The sequence below is a fragment of the Morchella importuna genome (assembly GCF_003444635.1).
Source record: "Morchella importuna strain M04M26 chromosome Unknown Morimp01GS021, whole genome shotgun sequence".
NCBI classification, from domain to species: Eukaryota; Fungi; Ascomycota; class Pezizomycetes; order Pezizales; family Morchellaceae; genus Morchella; species Morchella importuna.
In genome coordinates this window covers 785,566-811,703 of record NW_025763418.1, presented here as the reverse complement: position 1 = coordinate 811,703, position 26,138 = coordinate 785,566, and the positions used below count along the sequence as shown (strand labels likewise).

Here is a 26,138-nt window from a genome sequence, read left to right as displayed (position 1 = left end):
CTCCAGAGGTATTCAGATTGTTGAGAAATATAGTGCGCATGCCATATAATCCACATTATAATACAGCATTATTAAGGCACACATTCCTAGAAGTGAATATATTCTTCTAGTGTATTTAATTGATTCCAACATTTTTTATTTTATTTTTAATCCTACAGTGTCGGCGGACTAGATTTATATCCCCTCAAGCTTTCCCAGACACGCATATGTATATACACACGACAGCTCCTACAAAAAGCATAAAGAAAAGGCGCAAAGGTCGGTTAAGCTTTGTACTCGTGCAAGGCGGTCTGTGCAAATTATAGCTCATGTACATGTTTGTCCACACACTTTTGGTTTTAATTCTTGTAACTGTATTTGGTAAGCTAGCTATTGACCGTTGATGGTGTTGACCAAGAGATAGGTAAATTAACCATTTGAATTCTTCATCAGCGCGGGTTCCAGGTTTACTCAACCACTTTCCACTTTATAACAGCTAGAACATTTATGCTCGTGAAGTTCGAACTATATCAATGACAGCGGTTGAATGAATATACATGAGAAATCGAATCCTTATTCAATCCATGGAGATATCTGAAGAAGGATCAGTGTAAGTCCTCAAGAAAATTTAGCCATAGGAAGTGTATGTAGATCGACAAATCTAGAGTAGTAATTTCTTGCATGCAGCCAGCCCGATTGAGATAACTAGCCCAAGGCTGGTATGATAACTACATGTACATGTACATACTTACTCCGAAATGGACTTTTTATAGCCTTTATAAAGTTTGTGTATTTCAATATAACTAAGGGCTGAGTCTCCAGGCCTTATAACGCTTCCTTTTTCACGGTAGTTTAATACGTATATACTACATCAAGCAGGAACAGCTATATAGACGCAGAGACGACCAAGCACAGCTACAGTATCTTGTGTCAGTAATTATCATTATCACTCTTTCACCTTCACCTGATCAGCTGAGAAAACATGTAGGCGTCTAATTGATTACATCATGCATGCAGTACATCCTATATATATATATATAATGGCGCGTGTGTAATTGCACAAAACTGCCCCTCTCTGGCGCCGAAAGTTCAATCAACAATGATTAGCGTGAAAGATAATGTACTCAATAACGCCATTAATTGCAGGTAATCACTGGCTTAGTATCTCTCTGGAAGGAAGAAACCGTGACAGTAGCCGTTCTTGATATTGGAGCCAAAGGAACTCAACAGTGACTCATATATTTTTAGGGCAATAAAACTATACTCCTTTGTAGATAGGCGAGCTATATGAGAAAGTAGTCTTTGTTTTAAAGCCTTAGAGATTTGCAATTTCTACTATCCCTTGGACGGATGAAACTTGCAAATTCGCGACCTGGACCGTGCACGCACTTAGGCAATTGTCTTTCCTTTTGCAGGTGATAACAATAATTGAGCCAATCAAAAACCAGCTATAGTTACCATGTAAGGCTAGTGATAACTGAAAGAGGGAAGTCGCGAATTTGCAGGTTTCATCCGTCCAAGGGATAGTACTAGAGTGAGGTGTGGATTTCAAACTCTGGGCACTATCCCTTCGTCTGTTTTCAGCACCCGTGGCTTTGTGTGACAGAATATCTATTAGGGAAGTGATCTGCATACGCAGTTAACACGCTAGGGTATTCACTTCTAGGAATATGTGCCTTTATAACGCTGCATTACAACGCCGCTTATATGGCACTGAAACTTTCAAAAATCTGAATACCTCTGGAGTGCACATGCCATATATTGTGGGAGATAATCCATTACTATATTAATTTGAGGTTTGTGCTTAGTGTACTAGTCAATAACCTTTATATGGTACACATATTTTAGAAAATAAGGTAGGTTTGTGATGCTTATTTTCCCCTCATACATATTTCGGAATACGCCACTGCCGATTATTTTAAGCGGTTCATATAAGCACACGCCTATAAGAGCACGTATTCCGACAAGTGAATACCCCTACTGAATATTTATCGTATGTCCGCTATCGTGACCAGCTTTAAGCTTACAAAAGTTAGGGCGCCGTTGATCACCCTTTAGTAAACAGTCTGGTAGGGCGTGAAAAACCACCCACCAGACGAAGGGAGAATGAAATTTGTTAAGCCCATAGATTCGAGGTCGCGGCAGGAATTTCAGGAACAGGAATTATCACACAACAGCCCCTACAGCTCACGTCAAAATTTATAATAAAACTCAGGGGATAATTTTTCCTACTAATAATTTGTATTATATAAGCCTTATATCACTCCTCGAAAAATTGAAGATGAAGGGAAAGAAAATAGCTATTTTTGGCGTGTTTTATATTGTTCACGGCTTAGTAGAGTAAGGTGAGGTCATTACTACATGTACTCGTAATTTCATAGCGTTTGTGAACACAACTGGGTTGCATACCCGCAAAATCCTGCATAAGGCTCCAGATTTTGGTGTATGCAGTCTAATGCAGACCCAGCTGTGTTCACAAACGCTATGAAAATTACGAGTAGTTGTGCGTACACCTTGTTATAAGAAACCTCGCTATAAGAAAACCTTGCTGTAAGAAACAGCGCATGTGGTACACGCTAACAGCTCTACACCAAAATCTTATTTACTATAAGAAATATTAGCCACCTTAGCGTTTCTTATATCGAGGTGTCGCTATATGTAGGTTCTTGAACGGGTTCCAAAATGAGCCGGATGTGTCCTCCCTGGGCGTGGCAGCGCCAAGTAAGGCTCTAACAGATTGCAGCATAATAGACTCGAACTTGGTAAAAGACCACAAATAACAAAGAGCATAGTCAGGCCAAGCAAAGTACAGCGAAAGCTTGCTATAACGGTACTTTCTATAAGGGTAATCTCTCTATAACGGTAGCACTTCTCGGTCCTTTTTGCCTGGCTTTCAGCACCAGCACCTCCTATATAAGGGTAATCTCTCTATAACGGTACCAAATTCCGGTCCCGAGCGTACCGTTATAGCAAGCTTTCGCTGTATCCAGTTGTCGAGTCGCTGGGCTAAGAAATATTCAACACATTTCCCTGCAGACGTTGATTGCGTTGAACCATAATATGCGCTCCTGCTTGTCAGACCGGTCTTTTGAAACTTTATTGATTACGCTGAATTCGGATGAGCCAAAGAATGTTCAAATTGGCGATCTTAACCATAACATCTAGCGATCTATGATGGTAATGAATTCCTAACACGAGCCCTTTGACAACAGTCAAATACATCTAGATTACCACGCCAGGAGGTTTCGCATTGCCTGGAAATTACTCTATAAAACAGGTATTAATACGCACTTGGTGTGCCTATGCCGATTTTAACAATAATTAATAGAATAAGAAATTTTTGACCTCAAGCACAGCCACCTAACACTCAATGTCACAATATCTAAACTTTTCCATAGCACCAAAATGCAGACAAAACAGCGGTACAGTCAACGTGGAAAACTTTGGACGCGTTCAAATAACAAAAGGCCTACAAAAAAAAGGCGGACAAATAGAAAATGCAAAAAATGACAAACAGCGTAAACAATGTGTGCTGGTAAAACCTTGGCAACACACAACACCAACCGCCCAACCCAACATAGACAAAAAAAAAGGAATATTTGGGAGATTGATGCTGATAACTACTCTAGAAGGGCTAGTGCCCCAGGATCGCTGACAACATAAACAACCTGATGGTCGTCACTGAAACCGTTGAATTTAGTCGCCGAGCACTTTGAATATGCTACAGTTCCCAGTTAGCTATAAGACCTTCAAAATTTGAATGTGCTCTACTAACCTCCCATATCGCTAAAATATAGCCAGTCTCCAACATCTAAGACCTCGGGCAAAAAGCAGGATGCTGAAATGCAGTCAATTCCATCGCAGGTTGGTCCCCATACCGAGTACTTGATCAACTGCGAATCAGATGGCATTGACTCAAAGAAGTATTCGCCATTTCGTTTCAACACCTTCGGAATAGGTTTTTGGTGATCAAACATGATGCCGGAGAAATTTCCGTACACACCGTCGTTTAGATAGAGCATATATGAAGCATCACGTGTGATGCTGTCGGCTGGTACGGTCCGTCGAGCAATAACGTGTGTCGCTATGGTGAAGGCGGAAGATACGTAATAACGACCAGGCTCTGCGATAACTCTAACGCTTGACGGGAAGTACTCATCAATCGCCGGTCCAAGGACACCTGCAATCTGCTCGAAATTGTCATTTCCATATCCACCTCCAACATCAAGAGTCCTCAAATCGAACCCAATTTCAGCGGCCTCGTCGAAAACCTGTCGCGCATCTTGGACTGCGGTCTCGAAAGCTGTAGGATCATATGAACCGGACCCCACATGAAAGCTGACGCCGATTACATTCAATCTCAACTCCTTGGCAAGTTCCAAGAGATGGCGAGTACTGTCCAGCGGCGCACCAAACTTGAGACTCAGTCGGCACAAACTCTTTGAATCGTCGGTGAGGATACGAAGAAAAAGGCGTGCGTGAGGAAAGAACTTTTTAATTTTATAGAGTTCTTCGGCATTGTCGAAAGTCATCTTTCGGACGTCATGTTCTGCTGCATAACGGATGTACGATGCGGTTTTGCATGGGTTGGCAAAGATGATACGTGACGGGCTAACACCGATATTCAAAACCTGTTGAATTTCTGCCTTCGAAGCACAATCAAAGCCGGTACCCAAGGCTGCGAGCAGCTTCAACACTTTCTCATCGCCGTTACATTTAACAGCTAATAACAGTCAGTAACCAGGTAAATACAGACGCAGTCGAAGAGCCCCACCATAAAAAGGTTCAACCCGTGGCAGGTTTATCTTCCACCTCATATGTTGGCGATAAACTTCACCCAAATCGGCGACAAAGAAGGCATCCTCAACTCCAGCCTCACATTCATCGGGATCAATGCTGTTAATGCGTGTCTGTAAGGCCTGAGAGATCAAGGCCTGGGCCAAGGGCTTTGTATTATTGTTTACGGAGCTGAAACGACGCTTGGATGCAGATGGCGTGGAAGTGGCCATTGCTGATGAAGAGATGGCAGAAGGCGCCATCGCTGGTGGGCACCTAGGCTGGAATGAAGGGTTTTCGGGAAAGGAGGAAATATCAACTGGTGACCAAGTAGAAGTTTCAGAAGGACCCATTGATGATAATTTCAGATTAAATGTTTTCCGGAATGATATTACGGGATTTGTATATTATGGGTGGCTTAATTAGAGATGCGTGAACTTCCTGTTAAGGTGGACGAAAACGAACACACTCGAAGTTAACAAAGGGCGACCGCCTCGACCCCTCCTCGTTAAGAGGAAGGAAACGATGGCGAGAACTATGCAGCAGGGGCGAAAATTGTGGTGGAAGAAGCTCCGGAGTCTTCAAACTAGCAACCCTTCGATCCTTGGACTTGAGAGCGACTATGCGGCGGGGGGATGTTGTTGAGGATGTCCCTAGAGTGACGAGGGGAAACAATCTTGAGAGATACTCGGAGAATAAATCGACGAGCCGTTATGATGACGATGCCTTTGCTTATCAAAGGCAATTTTTGAAAATGTGGAAAGAAAAAAACGAGGATGAAGGCTTCTTAAAGAAGAGCCGCGAAACTCAGTTGTGCATATACGCAAATTGTTTTATTTGTACGACTGACGTTCCCGCTAGCGCTTGGTGTGGCTGACACTTAAATATTGAATGGAATATGTCTGGGTACTGTTAGTCTGTTTCCTTTCCTAGACAATTCATGGACTTGCGCCCCGTTCCTGGCCAACGCACCGACTGATGGGGAGAGCGGGTTTGAGGATGAGATGTGTGGCGAGGGGAGGAGGATTAAGCAGAAAGCCTACCTAGTAAAAGCAACCACAAGGCTAATGATATGCGTCAAGCGTATGAGATGGGATGGCCGCCTTGTGCAGAAAAACCTTCTGTATTTGGCTTCGGACTGAGTACAGTGTTCAAGTTGAACTGAGATGGGAACACCGCAGGGCGAGGAATTGAAGGCAGGTATGAATGGTAAAGACGCCGAATTATAGCCCAGAGTCAAAAATGATGATTGATGATACTAATAATGTGTCAATGATGAAAGATTGACAGAAAAGAAGGAGAGAGGGTGAAGAGGAAGAGGAGTAAAAAAAAAATTGGTGGGGAGGGTTTAAAGTGTGTGTGCGAGTGACGGTGACCCTGCTTTTGTTTCTTATTTTCTTTTTTCCCTCGTCCTCTTCCATTTTCATTTTCATTTTCTTTTCGTTTCCCTTAAGACCCCTCCCCCCCTTTTCTCACGTTCTCAGACCTCCTCCCCCTCCAATCGATGGTAATACTTGCAAACCAATCCTTAACATATGGTTATCCCATGTACATGTTGTAAACAGCTAGTATTTACTATTGTGCCGGTAGCCTAAAAACAAGTGAATACTCGAGCTTCAAGGAAAGAGTAACGTAAAAGAACATGACGAACGAGCATGCATGCTTCAAGTCACGCAGTGTGGCTAGTACTGAGATTTAATTCCCTCTCCGGTCACTGGTTCCTCGAAACTCCATCCCCACTAAGTTATACACCTTTTCCTCCGCTCGCACCTACTCCACCGCCAACTGTTTCGTCCTTCCGGATCTTACTTGCCCCCCCCCCCCCCCCCCCCCAACATCTTCTGAATTATAGAACCCCACTCTACACCCACTTCTTACTTCTTTCCTCATACCCTGGTATCAGCCCAGCAGTAGGTACAGGTTAAAGACAGAGAGAAAGACAGAAAAATGTCATTTGTGAAGTAATAAAAATGTGAAATGTGAATCAGTGGCTCCACGGGATGCGGGAGACGATGATCGATTGGTCACTAAACCTAGAGCACATACATACAGTACCTCATGCTCACTGCTCTACCAAACATTCACGCATCCACTCTTTTCGTTGTGCCTGCGTTTCCATGCCCTGCAGCTCGACCTGAGTGAGTAAATGTGCTGTACCTGTTTGTGCTCGGTTCTGTTTTTTTCCGCGAATGAATGATTACCGTTTTACCCGGGCGCAAGTTTATTCTATGGAAATAAACCAGACCTTATAGGAAAAGGAAGTATCGATCGATGTGTCCAAACAACGATGCTTTGGAAACAACACTTTGACCCACTTGTTGTCAAACTGCCCTGTTGCGCACCAGGATACATCAAACCCACATCCAAGGATTGGGGAGATCTACCCTACAGAACCAAATGAAATTTTACATCTCCCGCTCTTTTCGCCGTTGTAAGACAGCATAGAATACGCAATGTCAGTCACCTCCCCCCCTCTGGCTTTTCTTGTCTTTGCTTTGACTACAATGGCAAAAGACGTATCATTGAGTCAGACATCATGGCCTGAATACCTACCTCCTGTACTTTATGGGTAAAGCCCATCTCTTCAGTAACCTGACAGGTGTTACTGAGGAAGCGAGAACAAAGTTTTTAACTCCTAATAATTAAGATGGTGTACCAGAAAGGTCTCAGCCATAACCGTATTTGGTCACCGAACCCGTGAGTCGCCTTCCAGAAGGCTGATGATCTACCGTGCAGCTTCTGGCAGCTTCAGCCCCCCTCACGATTCACAAAAAGACCCCTTGTTTTAATTTCTTTTTCTTTCCTCCCATCTCGGCTTTTTTGTTGGGGCTACATGCCCGACGTTCTTTTAAGAGTTTCCATCAGGTCTTCCGGCTCGCGTGGCGACACACTTCCTGATTTAGCACGAATAACGGGGATCATTGTCCGGCTTTTCGTCCCAAATAATCGTTTTAGACAATCGCTTGTGTGACGGCCAGACTCTCGGGAAAATTTCTGAATCGTTTGATCGAACTACGCCATTTTTCAAACCTCAATCATTCTGTTCCCGTGGCGCGGGGATCATATTCTCGGGAATGTCAGGAGCTTCCCTGTCGGCATATGTCCCTGTGTGTATATTGCGAACATCACAACTGCCAGCTTCTATGGTATTTCTAAAATTATTGAACGCGCGCACTTGATCAACTGCTTCGGTTTTAGGTAAGGCCAGATAGAGCACTACCATATGCTGCACCAGTCTGTGTAGGTCATCACAGCACAACTGCCATTGGTCTGGGACGTGCGTGCGCTTCAGCGATACCTATATGCGGGACTTTTCTAATGGAAGTTATTGGAAGTTCTTTACACCGAGCTGCAATCACCTTACACCCCAACATCCCGGCGTTTGACTTTGATTGAGCTCCAAAGATAAAGCTGCATGAGCCGCTTTTCAACGCCCCAGGAGGCGCCAGGGGGATCCGTGGTCTAGGTTCTTTACCAGAGTCTCATCACAACTGAAGACATGGAAATGTTATTCATGTACCAATAACGCACTACATGATATATATCTATATGTATCCTTGGCGTCTACGTGCCTTTAGCAGTCAACTCCCTTTTATCATCACCTTGAAGGTATAGATGTCCACCGAGATTTCAGTCTCCAGATTCCCATTGTGAAAGGAAACTCGATCCACCATCCCAAATACAGCGTTCATAAGCTCGAAGAAAAGGACTTCACTGTCGTGCCTCCTCTTATGCGCGAGCACAACCACCGTGTCTGGTGATTTACCAACCAAACTTTTAAGAACATTCACCAAAGAATGCGCACTTGCTGTGTTGTATGTGCAATCAGCTATGACGATGATGTCCCAGCTCCGAGAGGCAAGGCTTTCCGGAATAGCCTGGTCCCAGTCAAGAACCCTGAATTCCACCTCTCCCTGGAAATTAGAATTGTAATCCTCTATATTTTTCATCAGAATTTCCTCGGCGGAAGATAGATCAGTCATAGTCACGTGACACTTTTCGTACAAAGCTGCCAGGCTGAGTCCTACAACGCCACACCTTGGAAAATAGAGTAAGTATCTCGCAGTGCCGCTGGGATATTAATTCAAGAAACCTACCCACTCCCGAGTTCTAGAGCCCTCAGCGTTTTTCTCGGGTTCAGCTGCTTGTGCAAGGCGTTCAGTTTGTCTGTGCTAAAAGCTTCACTGCTGGCATTCTGAGCAAGGTAGGCCGTTAAAGCTAAACCCCCATCCCTACGTATCACCAGTAGCGGTGAGCAACGTGTCTTGTTTCTTGATTTAAAAGATGTACCATATATGTCGAGCAATGCTCTCTCCGGTTTCCTCCCAGATCCTTAACGTTTTGGAAGGGTCAATCATAATCCTTCTCTGCACAAACTTCTCTGCTTCCTCTCCGTCTATCGGGCGGAAAGGGGGACTATAGGCAGTGATAATCTCAAGACCACCGTCTCGCGGATGGGATATGTCATCGGCCACAGGTGTTCCACCTGCAGCACTGGAAATGGCCAGTATTACAGAGTCATAAAAGTTATGTTTCGATGGAGCGACGTTCAATTCGATTTTCAGAACTCTCATTCCCATTTTCCAGTGGAATTCCTTAGAGGCCAATACAAGCCTTGGGTCTCCACTCTCCTGAAGTACTTCGGCGGTTAGGACTGTATCTCGAAAGTAAAAATCATCGCCGAGATCTGATGTGATCGTAATCAAAGCTGAGACCGACCCGTTGCGGTTTCTAGGCCTAGCAGAATACCGAGGGGGCTTTAGCAGTCGAATGTAATGCATGAGGAATAGATCTTTGATCTGGCACTGTGATTTCGACCCTTTTGCCGTCTCTCTTATTCTTGTGTTGTGAGGATCTGAGCAATCATGTAACGTTTCGACTGCCGCCAAGACGCCATGTTTGTTGCTTGGCCCTGTTTTAGCGTGTTTCTGCAATAGATCGATCATTACTTTGCATCCAAGTAGAGTATCACTTGTCACGTCCACCAACACAACACAAAGACCATCCCACCCACCACCCACCGATACCCACGGGCTCGACAACTCTCAATGGCCATCCAAGAATCCGTCGTGACCGACCCCTCACTTCGGGAGTGTCTGGCAGTGGTGGAGCGTACCCGTCTCCTGTGTCATGAGCTCTTAATGGCGATGGAAAGCAGCGGGGGTGTCGCTGAGCCTTCCGAAGACGATCGAATCAGCCGGTCCCGCAAACACAAACTTCTCAATGCGCTGATGACACAGCTGAAGAGCCTACATCGTGCGGCCATCATGTCCGCCCGTGAGGCGAAAGAAACAACGAGCGAGGTTCGTAGGGAGGTGGACAGGCTACATCTGCAGCTACAGAATCTCTACTATGAGCAGAGACATCTGCGGGGAGAAATCAATGCTTGTAGAGATTTTCCGTATGTATTCCAAGATTTGAACCGGTAACAGGGGGAAGTACTGATTTTGAACTGATGGATATGTAGGCACAAATACACCTTATTACCACTGATCTCTAAGGAAGAGTTCTTAGCTTTGCACCCTGAATACGCAGAAGACGATTCACACAACCTAATGATAGCCCGGCTAAATAACGAGAAGGCTGTTCGTGAAGACCTAGAGAAGCAAAGAAAAGAACTAGTTGCGAAAAAACAAGCTCTGATTGCCGAGAACAAAAGGCGCAAAGAGGATCTAGCGAGTTTGGACGAGCAGTTGAAGAAATTCAGTAAGGACCCTAGCTACTTGTATCCTAAAGATAACGCACTCGCTAACCAGTTCGTGAAGTTGAGGTATGTTGCGCTTATACCGGTACCACGTGTTCTCACAACGTACTAATCCTCCCATAGTCGTCAAGGCCCATTCAAACAACGTTCCAAAAAGACTACTGATAATCTTCCAATCACTGACCAAGTTCTTCCGCATACCCGCCACTTGTGGCAGTTGTGCCCTTTTGCTTTCTTTCTTTTATAGTCGTTTAGGGGCTTGGCAGTATATTTAAGTGCGCACTTTAAAGCTTTGCAAAGCTCTAGTAATTTAGACCTATTGTAGTGATTGGGGCCGGTATAGAGGTAGTTCTAGACTGTTATGGGAGTTATACTTCTCGTATAGGGCGTATATGCTTATGCGGCTTGCGCCCACTCCCTCCAAGCTGGCCGACGTTAGCGATTGGAGTTCGCAACATCACCTAGGTGGGAATGCCTTTTAGGAATTAAGTTTACAACTACATTTTCAAATGAGTGGCAGAATTTTGATACATATATAATTTTTCTTGTGATACCACATAAGTATTGGACAAGTATTCTTTGGTACAGCTATCGGTAGAATTATTGCGGAAACAGGGACCGACGATCACGCCGAGAGCAGGGCGATTTTCCAACGCAATAATTCTACCGATAGCTGTACCTCTGTACCCAGCCCCATAGGCAGGCATAACTTCAAGCCACACCTGCATCTTGTCAGGACCTCGAAGTCCCAGCTGCAAGCAGGTCCAGCTACTATCCGTAGGTAGAGCAGAGTACCTACAGTACCGTACATACCCCATATGCCTATACCTAGAGTAGATACTTATTTGTACTTCCCATTACCTTATCCGGAGATCGACAGATCGCTGTCATCAACCAGATCTAACATGTCCTGAAAAGCCATCTAGGTACTCTACTCTACTCTCCCTAGCTACGTACCTCCAGTAATAACCCTACCTCACAAACACTAGCCCACAAACAAACCCCCGTCCAAACAACCCAAGGGTCAAGAGACGATTTCCGATTCAGAACGCGGCCAACAGATTGTTGCCGATGTTGATCGAAGGCGCCGCCGTGGTTGAGGAGAATACCCCGCATATATCGTGGGGCGCCCCGGGAGGGGGCGTTAACATGTTATTACTCTAGAGTACTGAGCTGGAGTGCAGCTCAGCGGGAGCGGGAGGTGCCATAATAGACATTGGGCAGTTGGTGGGATGGCGTCAACTCGACGAGTGACAGACATGACGTTCAACCTTACCCTGTCCTGTAGCTACAGTCCCATACCCTAGCCGCTCTACTCTCTACCCTACCACTGCATCGCATCCTATGTGATGAAAGAAAAAAGATTTCGATATCGCCTGACCAGCAAAAAAAATTTCTTCATCATCGGACGAAGAGTGCCACAGCCACACACGGACAACCGGATGAACCGATCATTGATAGCGTTGCGTTGCGTTGTGACAAGCTTTTTATTTTCGTGAGGGTGTGATGTTGTAAAGTCTTGGCGGTAGGTTAGGCATCGTGACACAGCGCAACGGGGTTAGGGCTGGGATGGGATGGGTGGCAGTCAATGATCGTTTGGCTGTTAGTGCTCCAGTGCGAGTGTGCACAAGCAAGGAGTTGTTTGAAATGTGTTTCTATTTTTTTTAGCCATTGGTGATATGGAGCAGTGTTTAATTACTCGGGCTGCATGGAACATCGTCGTCACCCGAATAGAGTAGGGCAGAACACTGCGTTACCTTACGTACTCCCACAGTGATCTCCGTGTAGATCTCAATATCAAATGTAGAGACAGAGATAGAGCAGTGTTGTACGGAACACGAGTACGTGACTGCCAGCTACGTATACTACAACTGTGTACTGATGGCGAGGAATGGGCAGCATGATAACCTGTCCTCTATCTATTCATGTGGTATAAAGCCAGAAACCCTAGTAGTCCTGTTAATATATTATTGTCTCCCTTCTCATCCTATCAAAGCTTAGTCTTGTTATAACCATTGAGGCACAACGCCTTACAGTACCTACTCTAATTCTTAGAGTAATTATCTGCTCTGCACGTTACATCAGGCAGATTAAGACGTTGTTTTTGTTTTGTTTCAAACACGCCCGCCCACCCATGCCTGCATCCTACTCTACCGGACGGAGGTCAAGTAATCAATAATCCGCCCGCTCCCTTCATGTGCGGCGGCGGCGGGCTCTGAATTAAGCTTTCCCGCCCCCACCCTATACATCGTGAGACAATTGAACCTGTCTGTCTGTTGGTGTCTCTGTTTAAATATCTCGGAGGTGAAACAGGGAGTGACACATGCTGTTTGACGTATGCTAGCAATTGGGCGCGCGGGGGACTCGGGAGAGGGGGCTTAACCATACTCTATCGTGGTCGGCATGCACGAAGTGACGTTGTGTTTGTGGGGAAGACACAGCGTTGGGTTGGGGAGGTACATAGATTCCCGTCATGTCAGCTTGACTCAGCTCAGCTGAAATGTTCAATGGCTACGGATAAAGTCGGTCTAACGGTTCTACAGTAGGTATTGTGGGTGGTGATCTATTCTACGTTGTTGGTGATATTGATATTAGATCCAAAATACCGCTGGTGGGTGCTCCATCCATCCATCCATCCCATGCATCCTATCTACTATGTATTATGTAGCTACATTACGCCGGCCGGAGCTGTATACCGAAGTCGAAACCATATCACATCATACTTATCAGGCAGCTCGGAATTTTACATCCAGCCAGATAAAGACCGGGCATTTCTCAATTGGGCCGGCCCCGTCCGTTTACGTTAGTTGCCGACTTGCCGCGTTCAATCAATTGCGTCAAGCACCTCCGGCTTGCTCATGCTTCTAAGTTCTGCCAGCTGAGTTGCCAAGATACATATGTTGTCGATCCAAATAGGGCTGTGGCCTGTTCCCCAGCCCCAGATAGAACAGAGAGCCACAGTGGAGGTGCTGCGCGAAAAAAAAAAAAGCCCAAGGCTGAGTGAGTCTTGCAGGGCTAGGCTAATTAATTACCTCGGTGCGCCGTCCATCCCATTCCTTCATCCCATCCACCATCCCAACCCACAGCTACGTAACCAGTCACATCACACCCGCGGCATCCCAAAATTCCCTCTCTCCAAAATTTTTTTTTTTTTTTTTTTTTCACTCCAAACCCTGCCACTGTGCCAGCCAGGAGTTTCTCCAGGGAAGAAGGGCAATTACGTACAAAAAATCTGTTGTGGGCCTCTGCAATCTCGATCCTGGACGATGACGATAGCAATTGGTGTTTGTCATGTCAGAGGTAACGTTAGATACTGGCCAGGGTTAGGTGTGTTTCTGTGGTGTGTGGTTGTTGCCCACCGGAGATTGGTCAGCCGTGCGTAATATTACTGTTTCTCACCTCACAGATGCTCACTCACTCGCTCGCTCAACAGCAAGCTGAGACGCGGGTGATAACACATGACCCACCACGCAACCACCCCCCCCCCCAGCGCAACGCAACACAAACATTGTCCCGGACCATAGCAAATGCCCCGTTTCGAAACACTTGTCCGAGATGATGATCTTCCTTCCTTCCCCTTCCCTCCTTCCCCCGCCCCCCGATCCCTGCCATACGTGGCCTGTCTGTCTGTTTCCTGTCTACTGTTCTGCGCTGTTACAGAGATGGGCCGGGAACGGTAACGGGAACGGGAAGGGGAACGGGGAAGGGGAAGGGGAAGGGGGAAGGGGAAGAGGGAGCAGAAGGGGGCTCTAATCTTAAAACCTCTCTCCCCTTCGAAGGTCCGTGTCGGTAGGTATATGTAGCTAGCTACTCTACCGGGCGGACGGTTGTATCGGCCGGGTTGCCGGTTAATTGCTGTAGCATAGCATACCTGCCAGCTCTGCTCTCCTGCTCAGAGCTCGTGCGGTCAGAACAGTAATCTGTGAAGAACAAAAGCTGAGCATGAGCGCCTCTAGCTCCCCTACAGCTAGCTAGCTACTGTAGCTAACTGGACTAGAGTACACATAACAAACCCGCGCCGGGACGCATCCCGCGGTGCCGGCCGGGCATACAGGGGAGGGCGCCCTGAAACGCAAGCTGTGCGGGCAGATGTTTCTGAACTCCCCGGGCTCGGACTACAGATATCTATGGGGGTTCGGGCGTAAGTTACTGTGGCGCCTGTAAGCACGGGTGCCCGCTCTCCTCCGGCATAGAGGTCGGACTGCACCGCTACATACATACATGTATTAATATTAATCGCGGACATCCGGGCGGGCGGGCGGGAGGGTGTATAGCGCAGGCTGCATAACGGACGGCGCGGTATGGCGTCGGGGGTGGATGGTAGGTTTAGCCGTCGTGCTGTATCTGCATCCGAGAACGTGGGTTCCACGGTTTCATAGAGCTGAGTAACAAGGACAGGAGAGAAGAGAGGTCGGGTGCTGCAAGGTCGTAGAGCTATGGAACCTGTGGGAGCTAGCTATGGACATGTGAAGATGAGCGGCCTGAAGCTACCGGTGGGATATAACATCCGGGGACTGAGGGAGCAACTACACGCCGGTCTTCTAGAGTTGTGATTGTGCGTAGCTATATTATCCAAACAATTAAAATACTATCAGATAGGTACATGTGTGTTCCGGGACTATACTAAAAGCCAATAAAAGTTAATGAAATCTTTCTCCTCTCACCTTACAAAACAGACACAAATAAAGCTATCACGAGCTGCCGGAACGGTATTACAAAGTCCCAAAGCTGTCTAGCAACTAACCTTCACGACAGAAAATTGAAAAAAGCTATTCTATAAAAATGTATGCTGATGATGCTATATCACGAAAAGAAAAACGGGCCCAAAGGCCCCCATACAAACAATCTACACCACCCCCACCCCATACACCACCTCGCTCCACCACTCCATCCCAAACTCCCTCACCCTACTCTCCATCCCCTCCACCTCCATATCACTCAACACCAACTCAAACTCGCCAAAATAGCTCTCCACCTCACTCTTCTTCACAAACCCCACACTCTCAAACAGCTTCAAGCTCTTCTCATTCGCGCTCCCAATCTTGACCCTCAGCGCCTCCAACACGCCCACCCCCGGCTGCCCCCACTGCTCCATAATCTCCCCCTGATGCGCAAGCACATATGCGAGGAACAGCAGCAACGCGCCCCTTCCAAGCCCACGCCCGCGGTGCGCCTTCTCCGCAACCATGATCTCGATCTCGCCGACGGCCACCTGTCGTGCTTCGCCGCTCGCGTCAACCTCCGTCTCGCTGTCCTCGAGGTACAGGAACAGGTTCACGTCGCCGATCATGCGCGAGGGGCTGTCGTCGACGGGGCCCCCGGGGGTGGCCGGAGGTAGGCACACGATGAAGGTGAGCTTGTCGGCGTCTTCGCGCCATTTGCGCTGCATTTCGTATTCTTCGATGAGCGTGAGTCGCTCCGAGGCGGTGGCTTCGCGGATGTCCTGGAGTTATACCCACAGCATCGGTCAGCACTCACATACGCACATGCACACTCTCTCGATCTCGAGAAACGACAGAGAATAGACGTACCTCATCCTCCATCCACGCGCTGTACGTCTTTACATGGTGCGGCTCATACGGTACCAAGAGTACCTTTGAAGAGACAAGAGCTATAAGGGGTAACGGAGAGAGGGGGGGGGGGGGTCAATCAGCCGATATTCACACCCATTAACCCAGGGACTCGGGGGCACGCGTACCGGTGGTAGCATTGAACCTCATGATTCAACAGAGCAGTGTCAATGGCCGATATTGAGCTTTGGCCGGCGTTTCCCGGGGGTGAAGGAGGTGATGTGCTGCGTGGGTTAGGGTTTGGGAAGGTAAAACAACCTAATCCAGGCTTGGTAATCTGGGTCTTTTCTTTCCTTTTTATGTTTTGTTTTAGGGGGTGTTTCAAAAATGTGAGCAAATTTTAGCGAAGGGTAGGAACGGGGGTGAAGATGGGGTGAGGATGAGAGTTTTTTGGGGGTTCGGAGGGTGCTCCTCCGGGTGTGGGGGTGGTGAGTGGGAGGGGACTGGAGGGTTTTGTATATGCCCGGATGTACCCCTATTATGAGCTCGGGAATATGTTACTAAATAGATGGGATGTTTCAGGAGTTATCTCCAGGAGTTTGTTGCGGATCAGGGTTTTGGTGGATGGGTAGGTGTGGTAGTCGAGTGATATGTTATGACGGATCGGTTTGGCTGGAATTCTAACATTTCTGGAGACTTGGCTGACACCTTTCAGGATAATTTTTTGGAACATTTTTATATCTCTGTGAATAGACCCCGTTGAGGCTGGTGGGATGCCGGCGATTCGAGGCTTAGAAATAGTTCTTAAGTGGGATTAACCAACTACTTGAACTATGCCCACCGCAGACCGTTGCGAGCTGAAAGGTGCCGTAGTAGGGCTATTAACATTCTAGACATGGATGGATAGTTTTTCTTTTGACACAAATATGTCTAAAAGTGTCCCTGGCCAGAGTTTATCAGTCGACTATATTTATAAAACAGAAACAAGACGGACACAATATTACTGAATTTCTCCCGATATGGTACAGTCGTCTCTGGGTCAACGACGAAACGGGCTCGATGACGAATGACTACTTTTTGGGCTGATAGCCAGTCAAAGCAAAGGGGTCGGAGCGCTTTTGTTGGCTTCGATTGGCCTATTCGCCATCGGACCGGTTTCATCGTTGACCCGGAGACGACTGTACCAGTATAATAATGATGGTGAATTAATTGCACTGCTTAAACAAGTACTAATATATACTTTGCGCCATTCTATATTAGTCTGGCATTTATATTAGATTTTGCAATGTAGTAGTTTTATCCTCGTTTTTATGTATTGAGTCTTATGTGATGTCCGTTTCGAACCCCTCATAGCGCCTTGAACAAATCTTCCCAATGACACGGTCCATAGAAAATTTTGTCAAAGCTATCATTACCTACTCTGGTCCATCCAGGGATAGCTAGCTCGTTTGTTTGGTTGGGGAGGTTTGTTAGCCGCTCCTTCCAGATGTGAGACAGTACAGTATTATCAGCGATGAAACGGTATTTTTATTTTTTGTTTAATTCATTAATTAGCAATGAAATGTTAGCAGCAGGAGAGATAGAGTCAACCCTGACCTGTGCGGGTTTGAAGATAAAATGAGTAGCATCAAGGAAAGATAGGTTTTGATGCCATGGAAAGGGTCTGTCCGTCCAGTCCTTTCTAGCTGACATGGACTATTATGTTACTAGAGGAATGTTCAAACATGATCACCTAGAATAGTCAAGACCAAGGGACCTTTCAGGGGAGTCGGTGTATGCATGGCTTGTATTCACCCTGTACATGGGGGAGAGATGTGACTTTATGAGAGATGGATTCTATGTTGAGTGTGGTTTGGAACAGATGTACAGTTTGTTGATCCAGTGATTCGATGATAGATGTGTGCAGTATTCTTATCGGCACATTCATTAATTCGGCCCTCATCCTCTATATGTATTTATTGATACAAGTTGTAGCCATGTGTTCTTCTCCTAATATAGGCTATGTATTTGTCTTTATACGCTGTCTTCATCTATCGTTAATAACAGATCCCTGAAATTCAGGTCGGGCGTGGTTCATTGTTGCGGATACGTACTGATTACCATTTTTTGTTTGTTTTATTCATTGATCGCATGCAGCCTTAAAGCTATGGCGATGTACTGATTACCATACATGAATGGGCGTAAACTCCAATACAAGGATCTGGAATCTAGAATATCAATTCTGTTGATTGATGCCATATGTCATCTAATTATCAAAAGGCCACCATTGAATGTTCTACTAAAAATAAATATCGGGAAAATTAAAATTACAGGTGTATCTGCTTTTCATGACTTTCTCAAACACAAACCTATAGCAGCTATACATATATATAGTCAGTGGTGTAGCTAATGGTAACTGAGATAGCTACATGGAACTGTACCGAGATAGATTATACGGTATCCTTTATATCCCCGAGTAATCATGGTATATACCTAGAACCAGTTATCTCTAGATAACCACTCGAGACCTCCCGAGTGGACTAGAGCAACTGCCAAACTCAAGGCGAGAAACATATTTACTTCAAGCGGCCTTACTTTGTGCTCTCTCAAAGTCAGGCCGTGAAAGTTGGTATCTCCGCCGAGGGGACCGGAGTCCTTTGTAAACTGGGCTGGCTGATAATGACGTTGGTCAGATCAGATGATAGGGGGTCGGAGCACACTTCAACCCCATGGGGTGTATGAAATGATAGAGTATTAAGCCACAGGTTCTCAACTTTGCTACCGACGGAATCGTCCAACCTCTCAGTGAAACAATATCCGTGCAATATGCAAGTGAATAGGAACATAATGACTTTATCTTAGTCTTAACTAACCCAGTTCACTCCTTGTAATTTATCTAGAATAAACTAGACTGAACACATTCACTCCAGTACATATTTGACATCTATGGTTCGAATAAGCGGTTCACTGATATATTCCTTGAGTGAGCCAGAACATTTCGAGTCAGAATTCATCATCAAACCTAGTCAGGTTATTGCGTCACAGCCCATCACGCGATTACACTTGAAGAGAGGAAGCAGCATGAAATATGTGCTACTCGACATAATCCATATCATTAAAAGTGGAGAATCAAAGATAAAGCCATCTATCTTTACATTTATAAATCCTAACTCAACCAAAGATGAAAGCAATATTTTACTTTTTTCTAAAGCGTCACCTTTGCATCCTTCTCGGATTCCAAGCTCAGCGGGAAGATGTCCCACCCAGCTTCAGGCGTCGACCACTCCTTCTTCTCACCCAGGACAGCAACCGCCGTCTGCCCTGAATTGATCTGCTTGATTAAGTAGTTCTCCGCGGCTTTCTGAATGTCCTTTCCGGTGACGGCAAGGAGTTGTTCACGGCGACTATTTTCATTTATTCCATTAGAATACTGTCACATCAGAATAGAGAGAGAGAATTGGTACTTACGTCTGTCTCATATCGTCTGTAATTCGATCCAGGAAGTATGTCATTCCCTCAGACGAAACCGCTTGTGGGGCATCTACGCTTTGGAAAATTCCCAGCTTTGCCTCCTCCAAATCCCTATCACTCCACTCGTTTCTTGCCGCCCATTCACCAGCACCTTCCATAACCTTTAAAGTATTAGGTACGTTTGGATCTCTGTAACTGTAGAATCCGAAAACGCCTCCGGTGCCCCTGTGGAACGCACCGCCTCCGTACGCGCCGCCCTTCTCTCGGATTTCGTGGTGGAGATGCTTATGGGTGAGCAGCTGTGCAAGGACTTGGAGTGCTGGGCCGTCCTGATGGGTGTAAGGGACAGTCTTCATACACATGGCTGTGTACGAAACCTGATACGGGAGGGGGAAGAAGGCTTTAGAGGGAACCGTCAAGTCGAAGGAGCCGATGTTATCTTCAGTGGGAGATTCAACTTTTGGAAGGCTCTCCAAAAACTTTGATAGAGCGGCTTCATTAGAGGATACGGCCTCGGTACTGCAGGTTATGGCAGCTCGGAAGCCATTTTGACGAGCAGCGAATTTGGCAATTTCTCTTAGCTTCGCTTGGGCATCAATGTAGAACTCCTTGTTCGCCATGTGACTAATAAGTCTAACCTGCGTCATTCCTCCTGAGACCTCCTTCACTCTGGCAGCCGGAGTCAGATGTGCTGCCGCAAAGGTCATAGCATAGGCATGTCCACTCTCTGCAAGACTATTCACAAACCCACTCGCGATGCCTTGTACGAGAGTCCTCAGCTTTGAAATATGGGTCCAACTTGTCTCCAACAAAATTATCCTAAGAAGCTCAAACATATCTGGGATGTTCCTATCAAGCGCAAACCCGCTAAAAACCAGCCCTTCTTCTGTAACCTCAAGGTTTGAGTGACTTGTGGAGATGTGACTACCAGCCTTGATCCCGCCAGTCTTAAGTTTGATTTGGTCCTCAAGCTCTTCCATTGAACGCCTGGCAGTTCCGAGGCGCAGAATGGCTTCAGTAAAAAGAGGAAGATAGAGACGAAGTTCTTCGGGAAGGTCCTTGAATGTGCTGACGGCTCTAAAGTAAGTCAACCCATTTGTCGGCGCCTTCCTCCACTGGACTGGAACATCCCCAATCTTGGTATGCCATAACTCCTTTCTCTCTGTCGTCTTCGAGATATCTTCGACCTTAAGCGTCGGCAAACAACTCAAGTCCTGCTGCTTTGCCTGTTCCTGCAACTCTGCTAGCTCTGTTTCTTGCTTCATCAGGATCTCACGAGCAACAACTTCGTCACCAATCTTTGAGATCTCTGCATTCAAACGCTCTACTTCCTCTTCAGCAATCTGGGTAGTGTAATCTCTGGAGGGTGCCATAGTAAACACCAAAGTGTTGGTGTTGAGAAGATATTTATCCAGAAGACCTTCAAAAAAGCCCCCTTTATTATAAGCTTCTTTAAAAGCAGAGACAGTGGATTCCCAGGCGAGGACATCGAAGGGATCAACGCCATTGTGCCAGGCTGGAGTAAGGCCTTGCATTACTGACATGCCAAAATTTGCGGTTTTCTAGTGATAGGTCGTAAGTATAACATCCGCAACACCCGTCAGACTGCATCACACTTACATGCTTCAAAGCGAGTTCTAGTTGATGAAGGGCCCCATCGATCTTCTTCTGGTCAAACCCTTTTTGTCTCACGTCTTTCAAACATTCATGGATCGTGTCTTCAACCTTTTGCACATCTTCTATCCTTACGTTCTGAAGGCCGACCGAAAAAATACTTCTCTTCGACCCCGTATCGAACCCAGTGTTAGGAGAAAAGTCTGAACCCAATTTAGCCTCAATGAGGCCTCTGTACATCGGTGAACCATATCCGTCTAGCAACAATGTCGACAAAATCCTTAATCCAAAAGTTTCAACTATGTCCGCAGTATCGTTCATAATCCATGAGACCGAAGTCTTGTATTGCGAATCCTTGTCCATAAGCGGATCAATGGGCCCATAGACTTTCACTCTCTTTGACTGATCAAGCTTAATAGGTTCTCTTAAATCCTGCTCAACCTCAATCTTATCGAAAACACTAAGTTTGTCGTTAAGCTTTTGCAAATGCGTTTCTAGTGGTATATCCCCATATGTAAATATCTTGCTATTACTCGGGTGGTAATGTCTTTTGTGAAATTCTCTCAGTTGCTCTAATGTCAGATCGGTTATCTTCTGTGGGTCCCCTCCAGAGTTGTGGATGCTTGGGAAGATGTAGTCCTGAAAGCGAATATAGAACAAGTAAGAAGCATCAGACATTTGCCCTTTCATCTCGTTGTATACTACACCCTTGAACAAGAGCAGGGAGTTTGGATCTTTGATATCTTCCGGGCCAACTCGCCATCCCTCCTGCCTGAAATCGGATTCTTTCAGAAGGGGTTTCAGTGTGGCGTCAAGGTAAACATCGCGAAGATTCTCGTAGTCGATTGGGTTCGTGGTTGCAAACGGATACGTAGTGTGGTCACTGGAGGTGAAAGCATTCATATAATTCCTAGTTTGATTTTAGCCCTGCTGCCCGATGTTGAAGGTATATATTGTATAACGTACGATAAACTCCGATTTAACATTTTGAAAAATGGGTCACGGACTGGATATCTTTTTACAAATAATCGTTAGTTTTCCGCCTCAATCAACTTGGAACCAGTTCATCCGTACTTCTCAGATCCACAAAGGGTTGTATGCTCGAGGATATGCGGTACTCCTGTATCATCGTCTGGGTTTGTCTTAAATCCAGCTGCAAAAACATTGTTCTTGTCCTCCCTCGCCACATGAATATAATCTGCGCCAGTCTTGTCGTGGGTGAGTTGAATCGCTGCTAGCTCGAGCTCAGGTACAGTCTTTGCCCTCTTAACAGTGAAGCCGTAGAGCTTCTCGCCAGCCTTTGGAAATTGACTCAGATCAGTGAAAGTAGTGGCATATCGTCGATTCGAACGCCATATCGCGGGGCTCTGCTTATTTGTGAGCTGACGTCCAAGAGACAGGCTTCCACGCAGCATTCTATCAAAGGTCCGTCGGGTATAATCAATGTTTCAATTGCCTTGATAACTGATTGATTGACGTTGAAGCGCACGATGGAATGATGCAAGGGTGTGAAACTGCCGGGGATTGAGAAGGCTTCGAGAACACTTTTTCTTTCTCTCAATGATGTCAACCTTTTCCCAATGCGGGAATATATGTTCGAACACTCCAGGCTTTGATGATTATGCACCCAGTAAACAGAAAGACTAGGGAAAATCAATAGCTTATAGGAATGGCTTAAAAACAGCTTTATTCAGACGTGCCTTCACGCTCTTTCCAAAAAAGACAATCTCAACTACGTGGTACGCAAGCTACGGCTAGCCAATTAACTTTACAATGTTTGTGCATTAATGCATCTGGGTGACTGAAAGGGCAGGCCAGATAAACGTGCAATAATGGGAAGAGAAGGACACATAAGTAAAGGATGAAAGAGGGGGGGGGGGCTACATAACACTAAAATAATACTCCCGCTCGTAGATCTTAATCTTCATCTGACATCTGACATTTCCGACTGCAGATATCAATCATTCTCATGGACCCTTAATTATCATCATCACTCTTTCTGATTTCTCCTTCTTACTATCATCACCTTCGTTATCACCGCTCAAAGTCTGAAAAACCAAGTGAGTGGTAGTAATTCTCACCCTGGCCCCTTCTTCTCGAAGCCTCCCTCTTGATTAAAGTCAAACCAGCTTGTATTAGGAAGTCAACATAAAATAACAGCCATAGTTCTCAGATATCGAAAAAGACGTCATTATACATAGTGGGCGGCGGGGAAATGCCAAATTTAGGCACTAAGATCTAAATTTTCACATCCCTAAAACCCCAAACCTACCGGCGATTTCTTCAAGGGTGTGAGACCCAACCGTCACCTAGCATCTCGCGACCACTTCTCCACACGACTGCCCACAGACCATACAAACATCGCCCAGGCCCCGCTCCCCTGCCACTGCTCGCTTCACGCATCCGCAGGTCACTAGAGCCCTAACATACAACATCCTATCTCGTTCATGGCTGCTCTCGTGGACCACGCATCACAGCCCCAGTCGCAACCGCAAAGAAACGCAAAATCAAAAACGGCCATCGTCAACGGAGAAACGGGCGGAGACATGGGCCACACTGCATGCAACGACCACGGCAACTCCGAGTCACCGTGTTCAAACACAACCCCACCTCTCCCGATCCCCACTGTACCGGCACCTGTGGCAAACAAGAAAGGGGGAGGGGTAGGGGTAGGGGTAGGGCCGAAGCCGAAGAAAACGCTGGACCCCTCGGAGGTGAGAATTGCAATTGTGTACGGGAAGGATGATTTTGTCGCCCCAGCTATTGTCTTGGTGAAAAGATGTTGGAATCGATCGGGCTGACGGAATGTTTTGGTCGGGTGTATAGGTCAACAGTCTGTTGGCTGCAAAGATATCGCAATTGGAGTCCGATGCTTCGATGGAGGAAGAGGAAGAGAAGGCGATATGTACGAAATATCCGAACCTATTATGTATGAGAATTGGATATGCTGACGATGTAACTCAGCTCGTGCTGTGCGCAAGGCAAATAAGGAGCTGGCAGAACTAGTCTCTGGTCGTGATGATCATCTGGCTAAAGTTGACGCAATACAGACAAAATATAGCGAGCTTTTGCACGAGATGAAGCGGCTTGAAAGAGACCATGCTAAGGCTCGTAAACGTGCGGACCAATTACAGAAAGAAAGGGATCAATCTAGGTCCGAAATGCAGAAAGCTGTTACCGTGAAACACAAGCTTGAGAGTCTTTGCCGGGAACTTCAGAAAGAGAATAAGAGGATCAAGGTACACACTCCCTTTAATCAACTGCAGTATGTGGTGGTTCAAAATTCCAACTTTACTGAATTCAGGATTTACAGGACGACAATAAAAAGCATGCCGAGAAAGAGCAACAGAAGCGTGAAGAACTGTCGAACAAATTTGAAAGTACTCTTATGGACATCAAGAGCCGTATTGAAGAAGAAAATGATGGTGGCAGTCGCAAGGTTAATATGGAAGCCGATGAACTGTAAAAAAAACCCTTACTCGAACTCGCCTTTGGTATAGAGCATCGACAACTGATATTGCAGGTGCGAAACCAAGGTTTAAAGCCAAGTTTAAAAGTCTCGTGGATCAATACGAACTCCGGGAGCTCCACTTTACCTCTCTCCTTAAAACGAAAGAACTCGAGGTCCAATGGAACCTTTCACGTTATGAGCAACAGAAAAAACTAGCGGAACAGGAATCGCTTCGCGCAAAAGCTTTGCACCAACAAGTCTCCACATTCTCGCAGACTGAAGCAGAGTTACGCTCTCAACTCAATATCTATGTAGAGAAGTTTAAGCAGGTGAATAATAACCATCCGTTCATATTCACATCTATCTATCATAGCATCGCTGCTCATGGTATTGTATCGTCATTATGGGGAAGTATTATAACACAGGTAACCAACATCTGAAATTTTATTTCATTCTGTGTAGGTCGAAGACACGCTCAATAACTCCAACGATCTCTTTCTCACGTTCCGTAAAGAAATGGAGGAAATGTCAAAGAAAACCAAACGCCTAGAAAAAGAGAACCTCACACTCTCCCGAAAATCTGAAACCACCAACCGCAACCTCTTAGAAATGGCAGAAGAACGCACCCGCCACCAAAAAGAATTGGAGACCCTTAAAAAGAAGAATATCAAGCTTGAGAATCTTTGCCGTGCGCTGCAAGCTGAACGCACCACTCTCGAAAACAGGCTGCGGCACGGGGATGATGGAGACGATCTATTAGAGGATTCGGACGGCGACAGTGACGAGTATGAAGACTCGGCAGATGGTTATGATGAGGAAGGCTCCGAGGAAGGCTCCGAAGAAGATGTAGGGGAGGATACGGATGACGAACCAGAGGAAATTCCACAGCAAGAAGCTACGCATGTGGAATTTAGGACTGGTATGGTCGGATCGGTTGGGACGGTCGGCACGCCAGGTAAGGGGAAACCCAATGGCACATCACAGAACGGTGTCCATGCTTGAGACTTTTTTCTGGTTCATAGCGGTACTATTCACCCCGACCGGAGTTGGGGAAAATTGAAGAGCTGCCGTGCCGGATTGATATCATGAATTGGACAAAGTGCATGCAGGGGGAGGGTCAGAGTGGGACATGGCCACCCTGCCATATTATTCGTTCGTACCTTTATTGATGATAGCTTTTGAATGCTATCACATGTAGTCGCCGTGTGCTAAAGGCTCCAGGGACACACGTAACGCATTCCCACTGTCGCTCATGTAAAATTTGTAAGACTCATCTTTATCATCGATGTCTTCGCTGAGCCTCCAGATGGAGGCGTTTCAAACGTATTTACTACTTTACCATCCTAAGCCGATTTTGCTTGTCTTTCTATTAGAGGTGTTGTGAACGCTACTCTTTACTCTGCTCTACTTTAGCCGTATTTGAAACCCGGCTGCATGAACAAATCCCTGAACATGTCAACGAGTGAGCAAGCATGAAGCTTAAACAAAACCCTTCACAACTGAACTTGAGCCTGAACCGTCACTTGTAGCATGATCTTTATTTGATCCTCTCATCTTTCATTCCATCCTTTCCACCTCTTTCACGTCAAGAAAAATATATATATATACATGGGTATCGTAACCGTCAAAAAAAGAATATCATCAACAGAAGAAG

The 26,138-nt window shown here is 46.0% G+C and overlaps 6 protein-coding genes across 6 annotated transcripts; 2 read left to right on the top strand and 4 right to left on the bottom strand.

The window, feature by feature from the left end:
• Nucleotides 1–3,599: 3,599 nt before the first annotated feature.
• Nucleotides 3,600–5,018, bottom strand: LAJ45_07048 (uncharacterized protein; the record flags this gene model as incomplete). Its single annotated transcript, XM_046116607.1, has 3 exons — nucleotides 3,600–3,700; nucleotides 3,755–4,702; nucleotides 4,754–5,018. The coding sequence occupies 3 exons, from the start codon at nucleotides 5,016–5,018 to the stop codon at nucleotides 3,600–3,602; spliced, it is 1,314 nt and encodes a 437-aa protein (XP_045970376.1).
• A 3,318-nt stretch (nucleotides 5,019–8,336) lies between these two features.
• On the bottom strand, nucleotides 8,337–9,536 carry LAJ45_07047 (uncharacterized protein; the record flags this gene model as incomplete). The annotated part of the gene is made up of 3 exons (XM_046116606.1): nucleotides 8,337–8,793; nucleotides 8,853–8,987; nucleotides 9,046–9,536. 3 exons carry the CDS (start codon nucleotides 9,534–9,536, stop codon nucleotides 8,337–8,339), a joined length of 1,083 nt encoding a protein of 360 aa, XP_045970375.1.
• Nucleotides 9,537–9,803: 267 nt separating this feature from the next.
• Nucleotides 9,804–10,624, top strand: LAJ45_07046 (uncharacterized protein; the record flags this gene model as incomplete). Its single annotated transcript, XM_046116605.1, has 4 exons — nucleotides 9,804–10,156; nucleotides 10,223–10,461; nucleotides 10,521–10,525; nucleotides 10,583–10,624. 4 exons carry the CDS (start codon nucleotides 9,804–9,806, stop codon nucleotides 10,622–10,624), a joined length of 639 nt encoding a protein of 212 aa, XP_045970374.1.
• Nucleotides 10,625–15,305: 4,681 nt separating this feature from the next.
• LAJ45_07045 (uncharacterized protein) lies at nucleotides 15,306–16,002 on the bottom strand (the record flags this gene model as incomplete). Its single annotated transcript, XM_046116604.1, has 2 exons — nucleotides 15,306–15,902; nucleotides 15,991–16,002. 2 exons carry the CDS (start codon nucleotides 16,000–16,002, stop codon nucleotides 15,306–15,308), a joined length of 609 nt encoding a protein of 202 aa, XP_045970373.1.
• Nucleotides 16,003–19,153: 3,151 nt separating this feature from the next.
• On the bottom strand, nucleotides 19,154–22,448 carry LAJ45_07044 (uncharacterized protein; the record flags this gene model as incomplete). The annotated part of the gene is made up of 5 exons (XM_046116603.1): nucleotides 19,154–19,352; nucleotides 19,417–20,981; nucleotides 21,040–21,943; nucleotides 22,000–22,047; nucleotides 22,108–22,448. The coding sequence occupies 5 exons, from the start codon at nucleotides 22,446–22,448 to the stop codon at nucleotides 19,154–19,156; spliced, it is 3,057 nt and encodes a 1,018-aa protein (XP_045970372.1).
• A 1,032-nt stretch (nucleotides 22,449–23,480) lies between these two features.
• LAJ45_07043 (uncharacterized protein) lies at nucleotides 23,481–25,742 on the top strand (the record flags this gene model as incomplete). The annotated part of the gene is made up of 8 exons (XM_046116602.1): nucleotides 23,481–23,804; nucleotides 23,860–23,938; nucleotides 23,998–24,272; nucleotides 24,347–24,495; nucleotides 24,570–24,813; nucleotides 24,947–25,439; nucleotides 25,594–25,636; nucleotides 25,706–25,742. 8 exons carry the CDS (start codon nucleotides 23,481–23,483, stop codon nucleotides 25,740–25,742), a joined length of 1,644 nt encoding a protein of 547 aa, XP_045970371.1.
• Nucleotides 25,743–26,138: the final 396 nt, after the last annotated feature.